Below are 23575 nucleotides of genomic sequence, written 5' to 3' on the forward strand. Positions count from 1 at the left end.
CTAATCAGGTTTAGACTCTTTCCCATGTTGGTCATTAACAGAGCGTTGAGTAAACCTCCCTTGGCATCCATTAGGTCCTTCTTGATTATATATTTTATATGAATTATTAAATGCATGTTAACACCAACATCCTAATTTTTCCATTCCTTTCACCTTTTTCTAAGTCTGTATGGGCCTTTCTCTGTGGAAATATGTTCATGGGTATCACTTTTTAGATAACACTAGTAAATGATATCATCGGATATTTGTCTTTCTTTTTCTGACTTACTTTGTGTAGTATGATTATCTCTAGGCTCATCTGTGGTGCTGCAAATGGCACTGTTTCATCTTTCCCATGGCTAATATTCCATTGTGTACATGGACCACTTCTTTTTTGTCTGTTCATCTGTAGATGGACATTTTGGTTGCATCCATGTCTGGCTATTGTAAATATCGCTGCAGTGCACGTTTGGGTGCCTGTGTCTTTCTGAATTCTGGTCTTCTCGGGTTATAGGCCCATTAGTGGTTCGGCAGGATCATATGGTAGCTCAATTGTTACCTTTTAAAGGCACCTTCATTCTGTTCTGATTAGTGGCTGTTACCAGTTTACATCCCAGCAACAGCATAGGAGGGTACCCATTCTCGGAAACCCATTCAGCATTTATTGTTTGCAGACATTTTTTTCTGATGGCAATTCAGACTTGTGTGAGGTGATACCTTTTTGTAGTTTAAATTTGCATGTCTCTAATAATTCTTGATGTTGAACATTTTTTCATGTCTCACGCGGTTGTAGGTAGGAGGCCTCAGTTCCTTGCCACATGGATCTCTCCTTAGGGCTGCTTGAGTGTCCTCATGACATGGCAGCTGGCTTAACCCAGGATGACTGATCCAGCCCGCGGTCCCCAGGACTGTCGTGGCTTCGGCTGCAGGGGCCCCTCCAGAGCCGGCAGCCTCAGTGAGGCCGCCCTCCCCTCAGGCTCCGGGGCAGTTCAGTGACAGTGGAGGGAAGAGACCCCGAGCCAGGAGTTCCAGCTCTGTGGAAATGTGGGCTCTATTCTGGGCACAGGGGGTGGGACCGCTGTGCCCCAAGGCCTTCCGGGAGGACCCCATTAACTTTTTTTGTGTGTGTGGTACGCAGGCCTCTCACTGTTGTGGCCTCTCCCATTGTGGAGCACAGGCTCCAGACGCACAGGCTCAGCGGCCATGGCTCACGGGCCCAGCCGCTCTGCAGCATGTGGGATCTTCCCAGACCGGGGCACAAACCCATGTCCCCTGCATCGCAGGCGGACTCTCAACCACTGCGCCACCAGGGAAGCCCCCCATTAACTTTTTTGTTGTTGTTGTTGTTTTTGTTTTTGCGGTACGCGGGCCTGTCACTGCTGTGGCCTCTCCCGTCGCGGAGCACAGGCTCCGGACACGCAGGCTCAGCGGCCATGGCTCACGGGCCCAGCCGCTCCGCAGCATGTGGGATCCTCCCGGACCAGGGCACGATCCCGTGTCCCCTGCATTGGCAGGCAGACTCTCAACCACTGTGCCACCAGGGAAGCCCCCCCCTCCCCCGCATTAACTTTTGAAGATAACTTGTTTCATAGCTGAAATCTATACCAACCATTGGACAGTGCCTAATTTCATCAAAAAGCTTGAATATTTGCTCTAGATTAACTGTCTGCATACTCTAAATTAGAGTTGTTTCTTTCATCTTAAAGTCAGAGACCAAATGATGCCTTAGTGGAAAAATTATTCTCTATTTTAAGCTTTCTGTTATATTTTCTGATTTTATTTTAAGTTACTTATATAACCTTCTGTTATATTTTCTAACATTTATGCTTTAAATGTTAATAAAAAGTAATCCCTGTGGCCCTTTCAAGAGTTCTGTTATCAGAAGAATCTAGGTAGAGACAAATGCCTATAGCTGAAAAGTTTATCAAATGTCAATAGTTTACTCATCATAAGGTAAGAGGAGTAAGTTCAACAACAACAAATATTATATAAATATATCTGGTTGCTCTGACAGCAAGAAAATGTTGACCCCAATTGGAAGTGGGAAAATTTTTTCATAGAAAGAATCACATGCTTTATTTAAGTTTTAGTTTAATTCACTTGAAAGTATGAAAAAGGAGTGGAGTGGTTATTTCCCTCATGGTTAAAAAGGTCTTTCAGAGAATATTCTCCCTATGCCAGGGAAATAGTGACAATAATTGTATTTTGTCTGTTTTAAGACTGAAAACATACTGAAGATTCTCCATGTTCAGTACTTTGGGGATTATTTGAAGGTATCACAGGAAGGAAAGTAGAAGGTCTTCTTTCCATCCAGCAGTCTGAAAAAAAAAGCTAACGGTTAGGATTAGGGAAGCAGTCTTTTCCTTACGATTTGCTTGGCTTGGCAGTGAAAGTGGGCTAAAGGTAAAATTTGGAATTCCATGCCAACCTCTGCCTTATTCACTTCCTAGCTTTTTATGAAATGAGGGAAAGTAAATTTTTTATGAGGCCCTTTGAGGTTCTTTATGAAAAAGTGTTATTTAAAAGTAATATGCAGTATTACTCAGGCAAAACAGAATTTCATGGTGTTAAGTATTTCAGCAAGACAGTTCCCAGGAAAATGGACTCTCGAGAAAATAATGAAGTGGTGAATCATTTCAAGCCTTGTTGCTCTGAGGTAATTTGTATCATTTTTTCTTCTTCACCAAGATCAATGTCGGATGCTCAACTGATAGCTCCTCTGCTGATCCGGTCAGACTGGAATTTTCCAGGGACTTTGGGGCAACCTGGCACCTGCTGCTCCCCCTCTGCTACCACAGCAGCAGCCATGTCAGCTCTTTGTGCTCCACGGAGCACCACCCGAGCAGCACCTACTATGCGGGGACCACCCAGGGCTGGAGGAGGGAGGTTGTGCACTTTGGGAAGCTGCACCTTTGCGGGTAAGGACCTGCTGCTTCGCACCATGTTCTTCTCATTTCACAGTTTTCTCCGTGATGTCATGGTTGCCTTGCCACTTTATCAGGGAAATTTTCACTTTACATTTCTTCCTTAGTTCTCCACTGAAAGTAGATCAGTGGATGTTTAAAACATAGGAAACTGACATACTACTAATTCATAGTTTGAAGATAGATTTAAAGGAGCACACCCTGGGCAGCACCCCGTCCTGGGGTTCATATCCCCATGGGTCTTTATTAGATCAGTTAGGAAGCAACAGAAATATGGTTTCCCTAGTGTTATAATCTGTCTCCCTTCTGCTCCCTACCTCACAATATAAATGCAGTTAGAATTTTTACTTTCGAACATCTGCCTATGTCTTTCGTGCAAGGAGAGGGCACATATGGAGGACGGAAGCCTGCAGAATATTCCAGGTGTCTCATAAAAAAAAAAATTTATTAGTGCTCTTTCCCCAGGCATTTCTACTTTTTCAACCTTTCTCAGCATTCTTGTTACATATATTTGACTCTTCTGTTGAAAAGCTATTTGGAGATAAAGGACTTCAATTCCAACAGAAATGAAAAGTATAGTTCAAAAAAATAAAACTAATAGTATAAGTGAACAAAGAGAGGAAGTCAGCAAAGCAGTCTGCCTCAGAATTTGTCTTTTCTCTCAGAATAAAAACTTAAGGGCATGCCAAAAAAAGAAGGAAGTACTAATATCATACTTTCAAGATGGAGATAGATTTACATTCCTGATGTGAAACTCAGCATAATTAGAAGTCTTGAGTCTTCAAGCAAAACTGCTAACACCTATTACGTTTCCAAAAGGGTGAAAGTGAATCTTCAAAAGTCTTCATTCTAGGGCTTCCCTGGTGGCGCAGTGGTTGAGAGTCCGCCTGCCAATGCAGGGGACACGGGTTCGTGCCCCGGTCCGGGAAGATCCCACATGCCGCGGAGCGGCTGGACCTATGAGCCATGGCCACTGAGCCTGCGCGTCCGGAGCCTGTGCTCCGCGGCGGGAGAGGCCACAGCAGTGAGAGGCCCGCGTACCGCAAAAAAAAAAAAAAAAAAAAAGTCTTCATTAAAAGTCTTCATTCTCTTTGAACATAAATCCATTCACTCCTCATCATATCATTAGCAAAATTTTTATAATTTGATTACTAAATACTAATATTTTGTGTTATCAAGTAAGTAATTTATTAATTCTTACTATTACACCAGGATGTTATTCTATTAGAAAATCTAATTGTTTTTTAAAAACAAGCATTACTAAGCAAAACATCCTCAAGATTCTTTTTTTTTTTGCGGTACGCGGGCCTCTCACTGTTGTGGCCTCTTCCGTTGCGGAGCACAGGCTCTAGAGCGCAGGTTCAGCAGCCATGGCTCATGGGCCCAGCTGCTCCGTGACATGTGAGATCTTCCCGGACTGGGGCACGAACCCGTGTCCCCTGCATCGGCAGGCGGACCCCCAACCACTGCGCCACCAGGGAAGCCCTTCTCCTCAAGATTCTTTCGAAGTGACAGCTGAGGAGGCAAGGAGAATCTCTGAAGACCAGGAATAAATAGAGCTGAAGACTCAGCCAGCACAACCGGAAAGCTGCTATTGGGGTGTTTGGGGGTGGGGTGTGAACTTGTCTATAGCAGAATTGAGCAGGGGGAAATAGCTCAGGAAAAATTTTTTATCCAAAATCAGTCGTGTTATTTAAGATCATATGTTGAGAGAAATATAAAGAGGCTTACCGAAAAAGTGGAAGAACTTATTAGAAAAATACTGGGGAAGAGCATGGACTCCACTCAGGAAGTTTGGGGGCATCAGCAAAAGGAGTTCATGATCCTCCTTTTTATCATGCTATGTTAACGTCAGTCAGCAAACTCCAGCTCTCATCTTCTGGAACTCTTAATTCTGCATTTCTAGAAAAGAAAATCTGAGCAAATCAGCTACAGCCAGAAGGCCAAGCATTGCAACAGAAACATAAATTCCAAAAATCTGTGCTTATGGGCAGTGCAGGCAGGGGAAAATGGCTGGATGAACAATCACTTCGCCTCCTTTGACCAATACCCATGATCATTATGGTACTGTGAAAAGCTCCAGGTTTCCTTTTTAGTGGACCGCTAATTCCTTCCAGTTGCTCAGCTAAGAATTAGATTAAATAGAAAACAACCCTAAAGATAGGGTGAAGGCCATGATTTTAGATTGTCTTAACAGCTGAGACTTGCTTCCGCAAGTTCCCACATGAAAATAATCCGATTTAAAGGCGTGTGATATACAGTCACTGCCAACCAGAGGTACTAAATGAAGCTACCCACCCCAGGACAGTGCTCCAGGATCATGGAGCCTGCATCATTACCAGTTGGCTTTGTCCACTAGGCTGTGCTTACACATAAGGCATGGAGATGTAATTTGAACGAGAGAAAAGCAGACATCTGTATTTTCACTGACTGGTATATTGGGAGTCAGTTTAAAATATACCTCCTCTAATTATAAAGGTACAGAACTTAAACCATCATGTTATTTACATTCCATGTGATTTTCATTTCTATGAAAGGAAAGTAAATCTGTTAAGGAGGCATGCCCGCTCTCACAGTGGTGTAAACCTACCTTTCAAACTGCCTTCAACTGCTTCTGCAAAGAGAAGAATTTGCCTTAGAAGTGTTGCCTAGTCCTTGTTTCAGGAAAACAATTAGCACTCTTCTTAAGACCCACACAGGCATGAATGGCTGGAAGGCAAAAGTTAAATTTTCTCCAACTCAGTGAACCATTCCTTGGTTTGTATTCAGCATGGTACATAATAATGGAACACGTGCTACATGCTAAAAAAAATATATTACCCGTGTTTAAATTGCCTTTTTCTGTGTACTCACAGGACACTAGGTACCAAAAAACTATACTAAATGTTTCAGGTGCAGAAATGGCTGTTTCTTGCCTTTACATATAGTCAGTTCACATTTGCAGCATAAGTATTGAGCTTCCATCGAATTTTATTCACATCACCCTTGTGTCTTTTTCGTTTAGAGTCTTTTTGTCTTTAAAACTTCCTAATTGCTTTTGCTTTATGCAGTTTCATAATGAGTCAACCAAAACCCCTATTTAATGAAAACACTGCTGTGTGCTTGAAATTTTAAGTTTACATTAAAAAAAACAGATTCTTTTGGGTACCACTGGCTTGAGAGAACAGATGCTGACATTCACCAGGGAGGGTGGCAGTGAGAAATTTTCAAAATAAGATTTCAGCAGACTGGGAACCACAGTGAAACCAGACCCTTCAGTCCATTTATCATAGTGCCTGCAGTTTCTGTGTCAAGACAGGTGAACAATAATAAATATCCAACCAAGGTGGTTCATTTTTATTCAGAACATTTGAATAAATAAGAAGTTCAAACAAAATCGAGGTAGGCTTTGTTCAAAGGAAAACTCCAGCCGTTTCCCTCAGCTCAGCAGACTGAAAGTTCAACAGGTAGGAAGTGCTTCTTGCCAAGACTAAACTCTGACAGGTACTAGAAAATAAAAGTTAATTATGAACTGGCATTTTGGGGGCAGCTTAATATAGTTGGAGTCTTGATATAAACAATGAAATTAGGGTTAAAATTATATGTGGGAACTTGACTCCATCTGTTTTCTATCTGCTAAACTTTAGAAGTCTAAATGCTTCTAATACTGACTTCTAATTTCTGTTTCTCAAATAAAAAGAACTATTCTGAATTTGGTTTCTATATAATTGAAAATTGGACAGATTCACAGGGTACAAATATGAGTGCACATGCCATCTCTATATCTAGCTCCTCTGAAATAAAGTCTATTTTCTTTGAACCGAGTTTTGTACATAATAAAATATACTCAACTATTTCTGGACTGCTACCTAAATATGTAGGTTATTTCTAAGGAGCTAACTTATCGTCAGCAACGTGATAGGACAATCATCTTTCAAGTAAAAAGGAAAACTGTGTTTCATATAAAAAGAAATTAAGAAATAAGAGACATTGAACTAAAAATAAATCTGACTCTGTCACTCCTCTCTTTAAAATAATCTTTTGGGACTTTCTGTTGCCAATAGGATAAAATCCAAAACACCCTAGTTTGGCTTTTAAGGCTTTCCATAACAAATGACATTCAAGAAACATTCACTGAGCATCTGCTATGTGTGAAACACTGTACTGGTCACCGTGAAAGGGTGCAAAAAAGAAAGAGTTACGAGCATTGGCCTCTAGGAGCTCATAGCCAATGAGGCAAATAGGTGTGCTTTTAAATACCTCCAGCTGTAACTATAATAATGGAAATTCCAGCAAAATTATGGAAGAGAGAGATATTAAAGGATGAGTTATTTACCACATGACCCAGCAAATCCACTATGATTCTACAAAAAAAAATTGAAAACAGGTATTCAAACAAATACTTGTACACGAATATTCACAGAAGCACTATTCACAATAGCCAAAAGGTGGAAACAAAACAAATGTCCATTAATTGACGAATGGATAAATAAAGTTGATATCGCCGTACAATTAAATATTATTCAGTCATAAAAAAGGATGAAATTCTGATACTTGCTACAACATGGATGAACCCTGAAAACATTATGATAAGTGACTAAAGCCAGACATTAAAGCTCATATACCATATGATTCCATTTATATGGAATATCCAGAATAGGTAAGTCCACAGAGACAGGAAGCAGATTAGTGGTTGCCAGGGGCTGGGTGTAGGGGAGAATACTTAATGGGCACAGGGTTTCCTTTGGGGTGATGAAAGTGTCTTGGAACTTGATAGAGGTGATAGCTGGCTAACACTGTGGAGGTACTAAACACCACCAAAATGTACACTTTAAATGGTTAGTTATTACTTTTATACTTTGCGAATTTTACCTCCATTAAAAAAAGATTAGTTATGTAGAACATAGACAGAATTTAATGGAAAAATCCTTACCAAGAAAAGTCAATATAGAAAAAGGTGGAAGCTCAAGTGGAACTTTGACATAGTGGTAGGATTGGGAAGGGCTTATAGAAAGCAGGAACTTTATTGGCAAAATCCTGGAGTTTGAGGAATGGAGTTTATGGTCCTGAAATGTTGAACCATGTTTTGTACTTCTTGAGTGTGGTGCAGAGGTAGTAACTGCCCACTGCTCATTGATCAGATGTGCTTACTTACATTAATGTGTTGATTAGATTTTGAAGGGCTTGTATCTCTTTTCCAGATCTGTGCGTTTCAGATGGTACCAAGGATTTTATCCTGCTGGCTCTCAGCCAGTGACATGGGCCATTGATAATGTTTATATCGGTCCCCAATGTGAAGAGATGTGTAACGGACACGGGAGTTGTATCAATGGAACCAAGTGTATATGTGATCCTGGCTACTCTGGTCCAACCTGTAAAATAAGCACCAAAAATCCTGATTTTCTCAAGGATGATTTTGAAGGTAATTTCTTCATTTAAAATCTATGTAGTTTTGTGAAAGAACGTATACATTAAGCACAATTTGTAATGTAGAAGTAATCATTAAGTTCTACTCTGATATTTCATTATTTATCATTACGTTTGGGACCACCCAAGGCTTCATTTAGTTCTGAATTTCATAGGGTTCCATTCTTGAAACAATGGTCAGTGAGAGTGAACAAGACCGTAATTGAGAAGAACTAAGGCTATTTTAGCCATTTTTTTCTATCACATGTAATTTCTGATCAATGATAATTTTGGAAATGCCTATAGAGGGTTAATCTTGGGTAGAAGGAACAAGTTTCCGGAAATATAAATTCTTGTCATTGCTTTATCACCAACTCATTATGCAGCCTTTTGTCACTTTATGCACCTCAGTTATACCTAGAATCTAATGTCATTATGTATGAAGATATGTGACAAAGTAGAAAAATGTACGTGCTCTAATGATTGAAATTATTCACAGTTAATTGTATATCCATTGGATATGCTTTCTGATAATACTGGGAAAACATTCTCACAAGAGCAAGTCTTAAATAAATGTAATAGCTATCTCTGTTAGGATAGTGAGATTAAAAGATTTTTTTCTGGGCTTCCCTGGTGGCGCAGTGGTTGAGAGTCCGCCTGCCGATGCAGGGGACGTGGGTTCGTGCCCCGGTCCAGGAAGATCCCACATGCCGCGGAGTGGCTAGGCCCGTGGGCCATGGCTGCTGAGCCTGCACGTCCGGAGCCTGTGCTTCGCGACGGGAGAAGCTGCAACAGTGAGAGTCCCAAGTTGTCTGTAAATTTTTTATAATATATCTATGGTTTTAAGGTATATTTTAGAATTAGGTTTAGGTATATCAATACTATGGAATATTATTCAGCCATAAAAAGGAATGAAATACTAATACATACTATAATATAGATGAACCTTGAAAACATTATACTAAGAGAAAGAAGTCAGACACAAAAGGCCACATGTCATGATCCCATTTTTATGAAACACAAAATAGGCAAATCCATAGAGACAGAAAGATTAGTGGTTACCAGGGGCTGGGTGAGGGGGAAATGGGCAGTAACTGCTTAATGGGTACAAGGTTTTCTTTATGGTGATGAAAAAATTCTTGGAGCCAGTTAGCACAACACAACGTGGTTTTACAACATTGTGAATGTATTGAAAGCCATTGAATCATTAACTTTAAAACAGTAAAAATGGCAAAATTTATGTCATATGCATTTTACCACAATCAAAAAAGTAAATTAGATCGAAGGTGAATATCTAAAGAGATTGGCAAGGTGGTTTTGAAAGACATTATTTAATAGGAAATATTAAATTATACTGAAATTTCTCCCATTAAATTTGTGTTTTTTAAAATATTATATAACACTGGCCTGATACTGTCCTCTCAGTAGCAAGGACACAGTAAAGAGACCAGTGGAAAGGTCTCATTACCCTTTTTAAATTTTGGGCTGAACCACTCTGACTAGCCAGTGTCTTGTTTTGCAGTGCAGAGGAGCAGAAGGAGGGAACAATTTGGCTGGACCGTAGATACTCAGGAAAAGGCCTCCTCCTTCTGTCATGTGGACCCTTAAATCATACAGCCAACGTTAAACAGTTCAGACAAGCTAAAATGTTGAAGAGACTTCTTATCCCCAAAATATATGACTTCAATATTCATGACTTCATATTTTAAAACTGCACAAAGCACTTACTAAATTCCTTTAAAAAATAATATGACTGTATTTGGGGTCATAGGTAAACCACATTTTCCACTTTTTTCAGGTCAGCTAGAATCTGATAGATTCTTATTAATGAGTGGTGGAAAGCCATCTCGGAAGTGTGGAATCCTTTCCAGTGGAAACAACCTCTTTTTCAATGAAGATGGCTTACGCATGTTGATGACACGAGATCTGGATTTATCACATGCTAGGTAATCATTTTTAAATGCTGTTGAAGAGCCACCTTGTAATATAAAGTAGCAGAACATAATCAAATCAGAAAGAAACAGAGGTCTCAAGGACAAGGCCTTCCATTGTAAATGCTGAGCTTCTCTCTTGTCAAAGACTCCATTAAGACACAATTTATATAATTTCCATTCTAAAACTGAGAGAGATTTGAACAATAACTGGATCAGAAATGAAACACAGCTAAACGGACAGAGGTTTATACCTGGTCTTCTACATGGTGGATGACCAGGAAATGACAACGTTTAACTCACTTTAACTTCAAGAAAGTAATGTTACATCTTCTTTATCCACCTTCTACAGAATACATTTCATTAGCACTTGGACTATGTAGAATTTCTTTACCATTCTTAGGAGAAAGCTTAATTGAAATATAATACATGCACAAATTATTCACAGTTAATTTTATATCCATTAGCAATTTAAGAACATCTAAAGTGTAGCCTTATTGTTTATAAGCATTTCTTTCCAATGATTTGCTCATACATTCAAAGCACTCATTTTCTAAATTGAGCACAGTCACTCAGAAACAAACATTTTAAACTGGCTCAGAGGATTATGTCCTGTCAAGATGTGTATCCCTTGATCATTTGATGAGCCAAAAACTTAGCCAGTAAAATAGAAAATACAGTTTAACATGTATAAAATGGAACCCTGACCTATTTTTGCCAGTGAACAAAGAAATCATGTTTCATCTTTTGAAACATTTCAGAGTATCTTAACATACACTGTAACATATTTATCCTCTTCTTCCTCCTAAATCTTTTATTTATTGAATTATAAATTTGATCATGCTTCATAGAAAATACAACTCTTATCTATGAGATAATAATTTTACAGTTATAGAAAGCAAGATTTTATTTATCTCCATCCTATTTTAATGCATGTAGTTTGTTTCTCTTTATTTAAGATTTATCATTGGCAGCTGAGTTCTCTAATTTAGAAATTATTAGATTTTTCCAAATAATTCTAACATGGTTTATCTATAAATTAATGTAAACATTTTCCCAATACAAGTAGACAATGTGCTAAAAGTGTTTCTCTGTAAATGATTATTGTTTTTATAGATATAAACTTCACAAGGCACTAACCATGTATTTTTGTCATTAATCCAATGTTAAAAGCTCCATTATTTATCTCATCTCAGTAGCATGCTGTATAAGATTTGCATATATTGACCTCCATATAAAATCCCAATTTTCTCAGGGTTATGAGGTAAATGAATGCCCAGTTAGTGGAGATGGGGGAGGGGAGGAACCCATGAAGAGTGCATGATTTTATATATGGAACTGCTAACTTTTATCGTAAGCCCCAATATATTTCATATGTTTGACACGCATCCATAATTGGGTACGTGTGTTGGGTTGCATGTGAAATTCATTCTGCGTTACCAGCTAGCACAGCGGCCAGACCAGGCACCAGCAGCTCGCCTGCCAAAGATAACATGTGAGCTGGTTTTCATTGGCACCCCAGCTGGTTGCTGCCACTCTGTCCACCTCCCTGCCAGCTGGGAAGATTGCCACTGGCTGACTGCCACAGTTCTCGATGGCCAGTATCACCCATCCCAGACCCAGCAACAGTCAGAGCCTGGCACAGCCCACCACCACCACCACCCCACAGTCATGCTCTCCTGCCCCTGGCGCAAAAGACAGAAAAGAGGCTCAGGTTTGACACACCTCTTGCAAAAGATGCCTGGCCTCTCACAGGGAGGTGCTACAACTGGTGAATTTAAATGTGTCTCACAAAACCAACAATATGAGGTCTGGAAAACTACTGGTAGAACCAGGGAATGGATGATTTTGCCAATAAACGGCATAAACTACATTGATTACTTTCTTCCAGTTTCAGGTACTAAAGACAAGGATACGAATTTATCTTGAATAGATAGCAATAGACACTCCCAAACTTGGACAGCCTTTGGACCCCTCCCATCTTCTTATAGAATAGCCAGAGGGTGCAGTGAATGCTCACTTCCCTCAGACTCTCCCCTCTGGAGGAGTGCCAAATATAAATATGGATACAGAATACCCTTTTTCAGACTTCACATTGTATTAACTCCCTTTCACATTAAAAAGGGAAGTCAGGCTTTGAAACAATTGCTTCGGACGTTCGTTAAATCATGGTATTCGTTAAAGCTATACATTCCCCCTATTATCCTGTGCACTTGTCTTTTGTTAATGGTGTGAATTTTCACTCAAGTAAAAGTCTACAGTAGATTTTACTCGTATCAGATTTGTGCAGTTCTTCATGAGACTGGGATGTGGTAAAGGTGTTCCAGACCCCAGGAGCCAACCTGTACTTCTACAATATTCTCTCAATGGTGGCCTCTCGTGGAGTCTCCTTCAAGAGTTCCTTTTCAGCAACTCCAGCAACGTGGGCAGGTACATAGCCCTGGAGATACCTTTGAAAGCCCGTTCTGCTTCTACACGTCTCCGCTGGTGGCAACCATCTGAAAATGGGCACTTCTACAGTCCCTGGGTAATCGACCAGGTCAGTCCCTTCAGGATTAACTGTTACAATGTTGTCACTTGAGCTAAATATGGCTTTAGAAAGCAGTTGGTCCAACCCCTCGCTCAGTAGAGGAAGCCCAGTACCCACAGTTGGGTGACTTACCCAAGGGCACACGGCTAGATTAGATGTGGCATTTAGGTTCCTTTCATTTCTCTATTCCTTCAACTGCCTGAGCCTATAAAAACAAACGACGCAACAGAAGGCCCAGGTTCTGCTCATAAGAGGATTCTGCCATATGGATAGAGGGACCTTATCAAGCGTGATACAAGGCTATAATTCTCTGAAAAGGAAAATGTGCAAATTAGCATTGGTGCCACATGCAGTAGTTGCCCAATCCTCTTTTCTAGCCTTTAAAGAAAAAATAAATAAATCTCCCTAACATCCTTATGGACGACAGTTCTAAAGGATCTTCATACATAATAATACGCATATCAAAAAGAACTCAAAGAACCTGTTAACAGACGGTAGAATCCATGCAAAGAATTGGAACTGAAATGCCTTAGGGTACTACTGTCCTTAAATAGAAATTTTACATGGAAAATAATGTAAGGCAAACATTGCGTTCCCAGTTTGGGTACGTGTAGTTTCCAAAGGCACAATTTGGCCCATGAAGGCTGTGAATGGTTTTGTCAGTCTTTTGATTTGTTTCTGTAGCTTTTTGCCAGGGGGGCAAGCAGACCACAGAAACAGGAACATGCTGAAAGGCCCTCTAACATTAAGCTTGCTGTATAACGCCAGTTTTGAGCGATCTGACAGATAAAAACAAACAAACAAAAAGAAACGAACTTTCTCCTATCTCGAAACCAAACTGAAAAGTTGTGTTTTAAAAAATATATTTCAGATTCTTATTGGAGGAAATATTTCTGGTAATACAGTCTTGGAGGATGATTTCACAACTCTGGACAGTAGGAAATGGCTGCTTCACCCCGGAGGCACCAAGATGCCTGTGTGTGGCTCTACTGGTGATGCCCTAGTCTTCATCGAAAAGGCCAGCACCCGTTATGTGGTCACCACAGACATTGCTGTGAATGAGGATTCATTCCTACAGATAGATTTTGCTGCCTCCTGCTCGGTCACAGACTCTTGTTATGGTAAGTATTCCCTTTCCAGGTAGAGGGACAGAGAAGTGTAAATGGGCATCCAAGGCTGCCTCTGTCAAAGGACTATACTACACCTCCAAGAAGTCTGTAAGTAAAACACAAGTGTGCTTTCGGTCAGAACCTAACTGCATTCTTGAAAATGCTGTGTGTAAATTGAGTTTTAGACGTTTATTTTTTAAAACCTCAGAATGTGAGCTTATTTTTAAGCATATGTCCATGAAGACTTCTTTTTTTTATAAACAATAGCCCCCAATTTATCTCCGTTTATAAATCCAGATTTTTTAAGGATCATATTTACAGAATAAAGGGTTCTCGTCATATAGAGAATGTCAGAATAAGCAATAGGATTTACACATACATTTGTATTTACATGGGTTTTAATTCATAGGGCTTTAGATTAGTCCAGTTATTGTCTCCTTTCCATCTCCCAGGAATCATGAAATTTTGTTGTTCCTATTTTGTCTGATACTTTCTGCCACCGTGGGTCATAGCATATTCTAAACCACCGTGATTGTGACCAGTTTGCATCTTCTAGGTTATGCATACCTTACGCGTGCACGCGCACGCACACACACACACACACACACACGAGCCTATCTTAGGAGCTTTAAAAACTGACATCTCTGCATACTTGGACCCTTCACTGGAATTTGCAGATCTGTCAGGATTCTGGGGACCTTCTGGTCTTGCATCACCCTGTATCACTATTCTTCCAAGAGATCCAAACTAGAATGTTCACACTAGAATGTTTTAGATTCTTGCGGTCCAAAATCTGGAGAACTTGGTTACTTCCAAGGTCCTGCAAAATCCAGATTTTTCATATTTCCATTAGTTTGAATTTAATGGACAGATCTAAGAAGGAAGCCCAGAAGAACTCTTTCTACTTCAGACTCAATCAGTCAACACTAAACTAGTCAGTAAAGGTGGAACTTGGAAAAGTATAAGATACACAGGCTGTCTTCACTAGGTACAGTCTAGTTGAGGGGATACTTCAGAAAGTGAGTCCAATAAATGACTAAATCCAGTGCTGTATGGAGTGGTACTAATGCAAAACGTAATGAGAGTTCAGCCGAGGAAGAGATAACCAATGGATGGCCAGTCCAAGAAGTTCGGGAAGATTTCACAAAGAAGCTAAATCTCAAGTGGGCATTGATGGTTGGAGTGAATCTGAAGGGTGAATGGGGAAGAGAGGACACCCCAGGCTGGCTGGCAGCATAAAGCAGGGATTCTCCTGGTCCATGGGTTAACCATGAGCAGACCAGCCTGAACAGATAATATTTGCATCTACCGGAGGAGAGTAGAGTGCTAATTTTGAAAATAGATAGGGACTTCAGGGTCCTAGACACCCACTCCCTCATTAGCATAGGAAGTCAGCTAGAGACCAGGGAGGTGAGTTATGACATGTTCAGCATGCAGCAGAACCAGGACTGAAACTCTGCCTTCATAAGCCCAGTCACATGTGCTTTCTTCTGTAGGCTGGGTAAACCTCTTGAAAAGATGGAACTGAATAAAAAAATGAAAGAGGAAAGTGGCCAAGAAGAGTTGGCAGCAAATTAAGAAGGGCATTAAAAGGCAGGCACAGGAATTTGTGCTTGACAAGGTCATGAATAAGAGGGCACAGGGCTTCCCTGGTGGCGCAGTGGTTGAGAGTCCGCCTGCCGATGCAGGGGACACGGGTTCGTGCCCCGGTCCGGGAAGATCCCACATGCCGCGGAGCGGCTGGGCCCGTGAGCCATGGCTGCTGAGCCTGCATGTCCGGAGCCTGTGCTCCGCAACAGGAGAGGCCACAACAGTGAGAGGCCCGCATACCGCAAAAAAAAAAAAAAAAAAAGAGGGCACAAATGCGGGGGAGTGGCATGGTGGGTTTTAGGGAGATTAGCCCAGGAGCCAATGAAGGTGGGTAGAGAAGAATCCCAACAAAAAAGTGTCAGTGGTTGTCTCTGTAGGAAGTGATGAAAACCTGAATTACATGGCATGAAGAGAAAGGGCATGGATAAAACTAGTATGAGACACTGCAAACCAAAAGGAAAGAAGCAGCAAACCTCAAAACCAGGTGACATGTTGAACATAGAGGGTAAAGAAGAAAGGAGTAAAATTTCTAAAATAATTTCTAAATTCTGAACCCAGAAAACTAGTGCAAAAGCATTGTCACTGATAGCATTTGGTAGTTAAGAAGAGATGTTTATTTATGAGGGACAATGATGAGTCTTTCTCTAGTTTGGTGAAAACAGTTTTAAGTGGTGGTATCCTTTAGTGCGGAGGGCTTGCAGTGTAGAAAGCAGGAACTTTGTCTATACTGTGCATCACGGTATGCCAGCATCCAGGACAATGCCAGGCTGAATAAACATTTGCTGAATGAATAAAATCAATTTTGAGACGTAAAATTGGGAGATTTGGGCACAGAGATAACAGTTGAAGCCCAAGGAAGATAGGTGTAGAATAGAAGGCCAGAAATGGAGTCCGGAAAGATGCCCATAGCTGGGCTAGTTAGCACAGAAGTCAGAGGGAAATAAGACAGGAGATTCAGAATAATGTCCTCCAAACGAAAGGAAAGTTTCAAGAACCAGGGAGTCATCAATAATGTGCAAGGCTGTAGGGAGGGCAAGAACAATGAAGACTGAGACAGGCCATTGTATTTAACTAGAAAAGGCCACCAGGAAACTTAGGCCACCAGGACCAGTGAGTGGTCCCACGCTGGCTGCATGGGAGAATCCCCTGGGAAACTTAAAAGCTCCCAGCACCTTGGCCTGCCCCACAAGAGTGAAATCCCAATCTCTGCAGGTGGGACTTTGGCATCAGTAGTTTCTAAAGGTACCCAGGCGATTTCAGTGTGCAGCCAAGACTGAGAATCATGGTCTTAGGAAATTTCAGTAGGGAGGTATGGGCTGAAGTAGTTTATAAAGTCTTAAGAAGGGACCAGAGAGAGAAATATAAAACAAAGCGTATAGGTTGAATGTTTTGGAAGAAGAGAAAGGAAAGAAAGAAATCTCTTTCCATAAGACCCACAGCCTGACTTCCTGCTTTGGCACGAACTACATGGCCTTCAGCTCCCTCTTTATGCTTCTCTGATTTCCCAGTATATTCCATAACACAGCAAAGCAGGGTATATAAGCAAAAGAGATTTGCCAATTTCTTTTTTTTTTTCTTTTTTTTTTTTTTTTGCGGTACACGGGCCTCTCACTGTTGTGGCCTCTTCCGTTGCGGAGCACAGGCTCCGGATGCACAGGCTCAGTGGCCATGGCTCACGGGCCCAGCCGCTCCACAGCATGTGGGATGTGGGATCTTCCCGGACCGGGGCACGAACCCGTGTCCCCTGCATTGGCAGGCGGACTCTCAACCACTGCGCCACCAGGGAAGCCCGATTTGTCATTTTCTTAGGAGTTTCACCTATACCAGAGAAAGTTTGGCATAAGTTGGTCAGGATTCCTATAGAATGCTTAAATTTTGGGAAGGCTGCTCAATATTTTTAACTATTTAAAAAGTAGTCATTATAACATATGGTTATTACGTTCTGTATTTGTATGTTAACCTTTAAATAAACAGACAAAATATAGTTATTATAATACATAAATTATATCTAATTTATATAATGTATTTATACAATATATATCCTATAACTATTAAATTAAATAATAAATATATATAAATTATAACTATTATTATTATTGCTTTAACTGCATGTGAAGCAATTGATTTGTTAGAATTGTTCTGAAAATTTCGCAATTAAAGAAGTGATTCAGGAAAATTTACTTTATGTTTCACTTGATCATATCCCCTTAACAGAAAAATTATTTTAATATGGAAAGCTAAAAATAATCACTAGTAGTATACAGAGGAAAAAATAACACCAGGAAATACACTTGGGGAAAATCAAATGATATTTGATTGAAATTAAAACATATGAAAACATAAGTAATTATGGTTCCTGGATCTGCAGGTATGTATTTCTAACCAGAATAATGCTTCCTGTTTCAGCTATTGAGTTGGAATACTCAGTAGACCTTGGATTGTCATGGCACCCACTGGTAAGGGACTGTCTGCCTACCAATGTTGAATGCAATCGCTATCACCTGCAGCGGATCCTGGTGTCAGATACTTTCAACAAATGGACCAGAATTACTCTGCCTCTCCCACCGTACACCAGGTATGGATGTTTCTGCATGTAGTGAACCCGAATGTGATATAATTTGGCATGTCCAATTTCAGCACAGTAAGTTTAAATTAGTTACATGAGATTTTGTTACTTGTTGATGATATTGCTATGCATGAATTATTAAAGCGACCTTAATACGTAAAAAAGAAACCAGTTTTTGTGGTGACATTGTCCTGTGTTTTCCCTAAATCCAGGCCTTTTCTGACTTTTAACTCTAATATTTTTTTAAATGGCATATGAAAGGAAATAGTGGCCAGCTCAGTGAGCTTCTCCAACTTAAGTCACTAGGCCAAGAACAAGTCTTAATGGATTTAAATGGAGTCTATTTTCTGTCAGTCAGACTATTGTAAATATAGCAGTGAGTGGTATCATATAAACGGATGTAGCATAAAAATGTGTATTAAAATTACTGTCTGCTTTTGAAATTTTATTTTGAACAGTATCTTGAGAATTATCACCTGGAATGTACTTTTATGTGAAAAACAATTGTAAATGCTCCTTCGTTGTGTCTTTAAGAAATGACAGTGTCTTAATAAAACTGCCTGGTAGGTGCTGGTAGAGAAGTTAAGTCTAAACTATCTCTGTATTTGCGCTCCTGCTTGAGTAAAGCAGAGAACTCACCTTGCCTAGTGGGATAGTGTTACATGCCTCTCTCTCTTTTCACCATCTAAGTAGAAAATGGTAATCAGTTGCTGCCGTTAAGAAAGAAGCAAAGCCACCAATGCAGTCTGTGGAACAGGAGTTATAGTTTGGGCTCATTATTGTTCTCTCACCTCCCCACAAATGAAGAATGAATAAATCTTCCTAGCAAATGATCGTAAAATTCAGCCGTTCATCTAGGACTTAACTTTTCCTGGGATTATCATAAATGGGATGGGTTCACTTACTAACAGCCTAGGGCTCCTGTACAATTGCTGGCTCAGGGGTGCAAGACTATATCAACTGTTAGCAGAGTTGCCAAGTTTAAATGAGATACGTGAGATTTTGTTGCTCGTTAAAGGTATTGCCATGCATGAATTATTAAGGTGATCTTAATAAGTAAAATAGAAAAAAAAACTCTATTAAGGTGGTAGTCTTTTAAGTCATTATGAATTCTGTGAATTATTACCGAGCAACATGGTAACATTTTGCAAACAAACGACATTCTAAGATATACTCCAGCTCGTTATTATGCCCTTGAGTCTTTTACTCAAGAAAAATAATTAATCCTCATCTTTTAATCTATCTTTTGTCTCTTACACATACCCATAAAAATTTTGACCCTTTCAAATGATATTTTAAAAATCTGATGAGCATGCATTTCATCTTGTAATCATATTGAAAATATGCAGTTTGTTTATTATATTACCCTGAAAGTTCATGTTGTACAATGGTCTTAAAGGCAACACTGCTTTACAACAAGGCCCTTTGGGTAATTCAGAAAGAAACGAGCATGGCTGGAACCCAAGCCAGACCCCCTTCTAACTGTGCTTTGCCATGGGCCAAAGATCATTAGAACAATGTGCCAGACTCAGAGCACTTTGCCTCAAACTCAAGATAGCTAATCTATACTATATCTGCTCTTTCATCCAGTTGCTTTTTAAGTGCGGTGCTTCCTTATTCTGAGTTGAACTTACTGCCTCAACATCTGCAAAATACTGGGACATCAGTGTTTATGTCATCTGCCAGGACAGAATTGAGGATTTTAGTTTGTAGTTCTTCACTATAAACAAACATGATGCTGACAACTTAAAGCTATGAGCTAAGTAGGAATTAGGAGTGACTGTGACAATGTGCCAATTGTAGTTTGTCCGCTCACTTATCATGTGACCACAGAGCTAGGCTCTCAGTATTGTTGGCACAGTGGTGGAAACAGTCAACCGAGGTTGGGTGTCCACAAATTGACATCAAACCATTAACCAAACTGAAATGACTAGTAGTCATCAGTAGTGATTATTCATGCATTAAACCGTTCATTAAACAAGTATTTTTTAAGTATTTCATTATTACCTAGGTCCGTGTGAGAGGCTGAACTTAGCCCCGCCTCAAGGAACTTTTAGTCTAGTGCGAGAAAGATGTATTAACCAGAAATCACTAGTAATCAGAGAAGTAAATATGAAATTCAACTCTGATAACTGATGGAGGATACTTGCATGGTGCTAAGAGATTATACATCATAGAGAGATTTGTCTTGGTCAAGAAGATCAAGGAACACTTTCTTGAGAAAATAATTGTAGTGTGATGTGAAGGAAGGATACAAGTTAACTAGGAGAAGGGGAAGGGGAAGGGTGTTCCAGGTAAAGATAACACCCTGTAGTAGGAGGAAACAGGCATATTTGAGATGCTGATAGAATGGATCAGACACCAAGAGAGAAAGTGAAGTGAGGTGTAAGATGGTGTCAGACCATGGAGAGTCGGTCATACTAAAGATTTAGGGGTTTGTTGGACTTCCCTGGTGGTGCAGTGGTTAAGAATCCACCTGCCAATGCAGGGGACATAGTTTCGAGCCCAGGAAGATCCCACATGCCGTGGAGCAGCTAAGCCTGTGTGCCACAACTACTGAGCCTGCTCTCTAGAGCCCATGAGGCACAAACAAAGGAAGCCCGCGCACCTAAAGCCCGTGCTCTGCAGCAAGAGAAGCCACTGCAATGAGAAGCCCGCGCACCACAACGAAGAGTAGACCCCGCTCGCCACAACTAGAGAAAGCCCGTGTGCAGCAACAAAGATACAACACAGGCAAAAATCAATTAATTAATTTAAAAAAAAGATTTAGGGGTTTGTTATATGGATGCTGGAAGCCTGCTAAAATGCTTGGGGATGGGGAGACATGATCAGATTTGCATTCAGAAAAGCTTATTCTAACTGGAGAACAAATTGGGGAGGATAAGAGTAGATGTAAGGAGGCCCTTAAAGAGACAGTGACTGCTGGTAGCTTAGACTAAGATGTGGCAGACATGAAGAGAAGTGAAGAAGTTCAAGAGAAATGGAGGCAATAAAATTGAGCTTAATGATGAAAGGCATGTGGGACAGTGAAGGAAGGGGCAATGTTGAAGATGACTCCCTGGTCTCTGAGTTGCAAAACTGAACGGATGCTGGTGCTTTTCATCAGGAAAGCAACAGTGAGACTAAACACAAGATATATCACACTGTGCTCCAGACATTGCTCTGTTGAAACCTAAATAAATTGGGGTAGATAGAACCATAGTCTCTAATCCTCCCCATTTACACTGGTGAAGTTAGATCTTCGTGAAAGAAAGAAAGAAAAGAAAAAGACCAGAAAGTATTGCAGTTTAGTGGAGGGCTCCCACTTTTCAGCCCTGTGAGCTTCTAAGCAAGTCATTTCACGTCCCTAAGCTTAAGTTTCCTTATCTGAAAAATGAAGATATTTTTTACCATATAAAAAGCTAATCAATGTGCCTGGAAGTGTTTGGGACATTGTAAACATTTACTAAATGGTAAGTCGTTTTTACTTTTATGAGTTAACTACATAATCACATTTGTTAACCATAGCTCAAGTGTAGTACCAGACTTCAGTCAGACTAAGAAGTCGTCCTCAGTTAACTTAACAAGAGTGAGCCCATAGTAATGGTAGGACGCTATCTTAAGTTTCTGCCCTGGAGGAGGTTACAATCTGATTATGGGAAAATAAACAACTTAAAAATAATACATGCTGAGTAAAATTTAGAGCTTCACTGAGGAATGGGCTGGAAATGCTGTAGGTATTGAGAGATGGGAGACAGTGTTGAATGCCAGAGTTAGGGATTTGAGAAAAGATGGACCCTGGCCTCAAAGGATGGCTAGGACTTAGGTGGGTAAGGAAAAGAACATCCTAAATTAGGGGAACAACGTGAACAGGGCACGTGAGTCTGGGAGAAGCACAGAGGTTGCTGATTTAAGAGGGAGCTCATATCTGTAAGTTATGGGAAGTTGTTTGTTAGCAGAGTTGGGGTAATTTATAGTAAGCATTGAAGCAAGGCAAAGGGGTTTAGACTTGTAGGGAAAATGAACTGTGGTGAGTTTTGAGCTGAGACTAATTCTTCCAAGAAAAAAAAATTGGGAGAAAAGAGAGACTCAAGTAGGAGAAAGACAAAGGTATTGTGATAATGACTGTACATAGTAACAAGGATCTGGGGTACAGCTAACATGAGGGGGATGAAGTAGATATTATAGGACATTTCAGAGAAAGAATTGATAAAACTCAGTCACTAACTTCTTCTCCCTTGCACACATCAAAAGATGACTTTAAAGTTTGAAGCCTGAGAAAGTGGTGAGAAGAAGAGAGGAGTGAGCTGAAGCTGATTCCAGGAGGGACAGTGCAGCAGGTTTAATCAAAAGATGCTGAATTAAATGTGATGGAAATATCCTTTTGACAGAGCTATGAAGACTGGAGCCCAGGGGAAGATAATAAACCTTGAAGGCGTGAACATAGAGGTCATAGGCAATGCTATAAAACTGCAGCAGCTCTCCAGAGGAGAGCATTTAAAAAGAAAGGATCCCTAAATTTAATAGCAGAATGAGTGGAAATAGCTATTAGAGGAACCAGGAGGATGCAGTCAAGGAGGAAGGAGAATCAGAATAAAGTGGTATCCAAAAGCCAAGTGAAAATAGAATATCAAGCAGGGATAGATCAAATCAGTGACAAATGCTACATAGAGTCAAGAAGAAGACAGTTTCACAATAAATTTACTAGAGTTTTCAATAAGGAGATAGTCAATGACCTTCAAAAGAACAGTTTCAGTGAGATACTGGAAATAAATACAGCTTGTCTGGTGCCAGAGCCCATGGGCTTAACCACTGTATTAGTACTACATCTTTATTGCTTGCCTAAGGGATATGGTCCAAGAGGAAATAGAAAGGAAGGATGCCAGGCATTCTTGAGAAAGGCTGAAAAAAATAGGAAGATGCCAAAATCAATTTCATAGCCCCTACTCTGAATATGCCTCCTTCTCCTCCTTTACTAACCCCAGACCTAAAAATAAAGGTGACTCAAGTGGCATCGTTCTTGAAATGTCACCTGAGAACCAGAGTGAGTCAGTGGAAGGGCAGGTAACCCAAATCCACCAAGAAAGGTGGGGTGTGGGAGCTGCCACTGGAAGGCTCAGGTGTGACTTGGCTATTTAAAGTCACAGTTTGAAAATGATCCATTCTCTTCTACTGGCCCTAATGACCTGGCCGATACCACTGGCTTTAAAGATTAACTACTACACTTTGGAAGCCAGGTGGTTTTAGCCACAGCACAGAAGCTATTCCATGTGTGCAGGAAGTTTAAAGGAATGGTGATAAGCTCAAGAAGGGGCAAAAAGATTGTGGAAGGACTGGAGTGATGGAATGGGGTTGGAGGAGTCTGTACCTTTTGGCAGGTAAACAAATTTAGAGTAGGAGGAGATATTTCAATGATATTCCCAACTACTGTAACTGCAAAGAAAAGGTCTTATTCTAAGAAAACCAAATAACTAAACATAATATTTATTGGGTTAGTCATGGAGAAATAGTCAAGGGAATTACAAGTTCTGTTTTCTTTTAGCCATTTATTTAATTAACAAAAGGAGAGAAAGAAAAACACA

At 40.3% G+C, this 23575-nt stretch overlaps 1 protein-coding gene across 1 annotated transcript in view; it reads left to right on the forward strand.

Moving 5' to 3' along the window:
* The window catches only part of RELN (reelin), a 525406-nt gene that overhangs the window by 445988 nt on the left and 55843 nt on the right, over positions 1–23575 (forward strand). The window contains exons 41-46 of the mRNA XM_060020286.1: positions 2668–2897; positions 8084–8304; positions 10087–10234; positions 12500–12758; positions 13621–13870; positions 17855–18023. Coding sequence (XP_059876269.1) covers positions 2668–2897; positions 8084–8304; positions 10087–10234; positions 12500–12758; positions 13621–13870; positions 17855–18023 — 1277 coding nt within the window. The remainder of the gene's footprint in view (positions 1–2667; positions 2898–8083; positions 8305–10086; positions 10235–12499; positions 12759–13620; positions 13871–17854; positions 18024–23575) is intronic.

Source organism: Delphinus delphis, chromosome 9 (assembly GCF_949987515.2).
Source record: "Delphinus delphis chromosome 9, mDelDel1.2, whole genome shotgun sequence".
Taxonomy (NCBI): domain Eukaryota; kingdom Metazoa; phylum Chordata; class Mammalia; order Artiodactyla; family Delphinidae; genus Delphinus; species Delphinus delphis.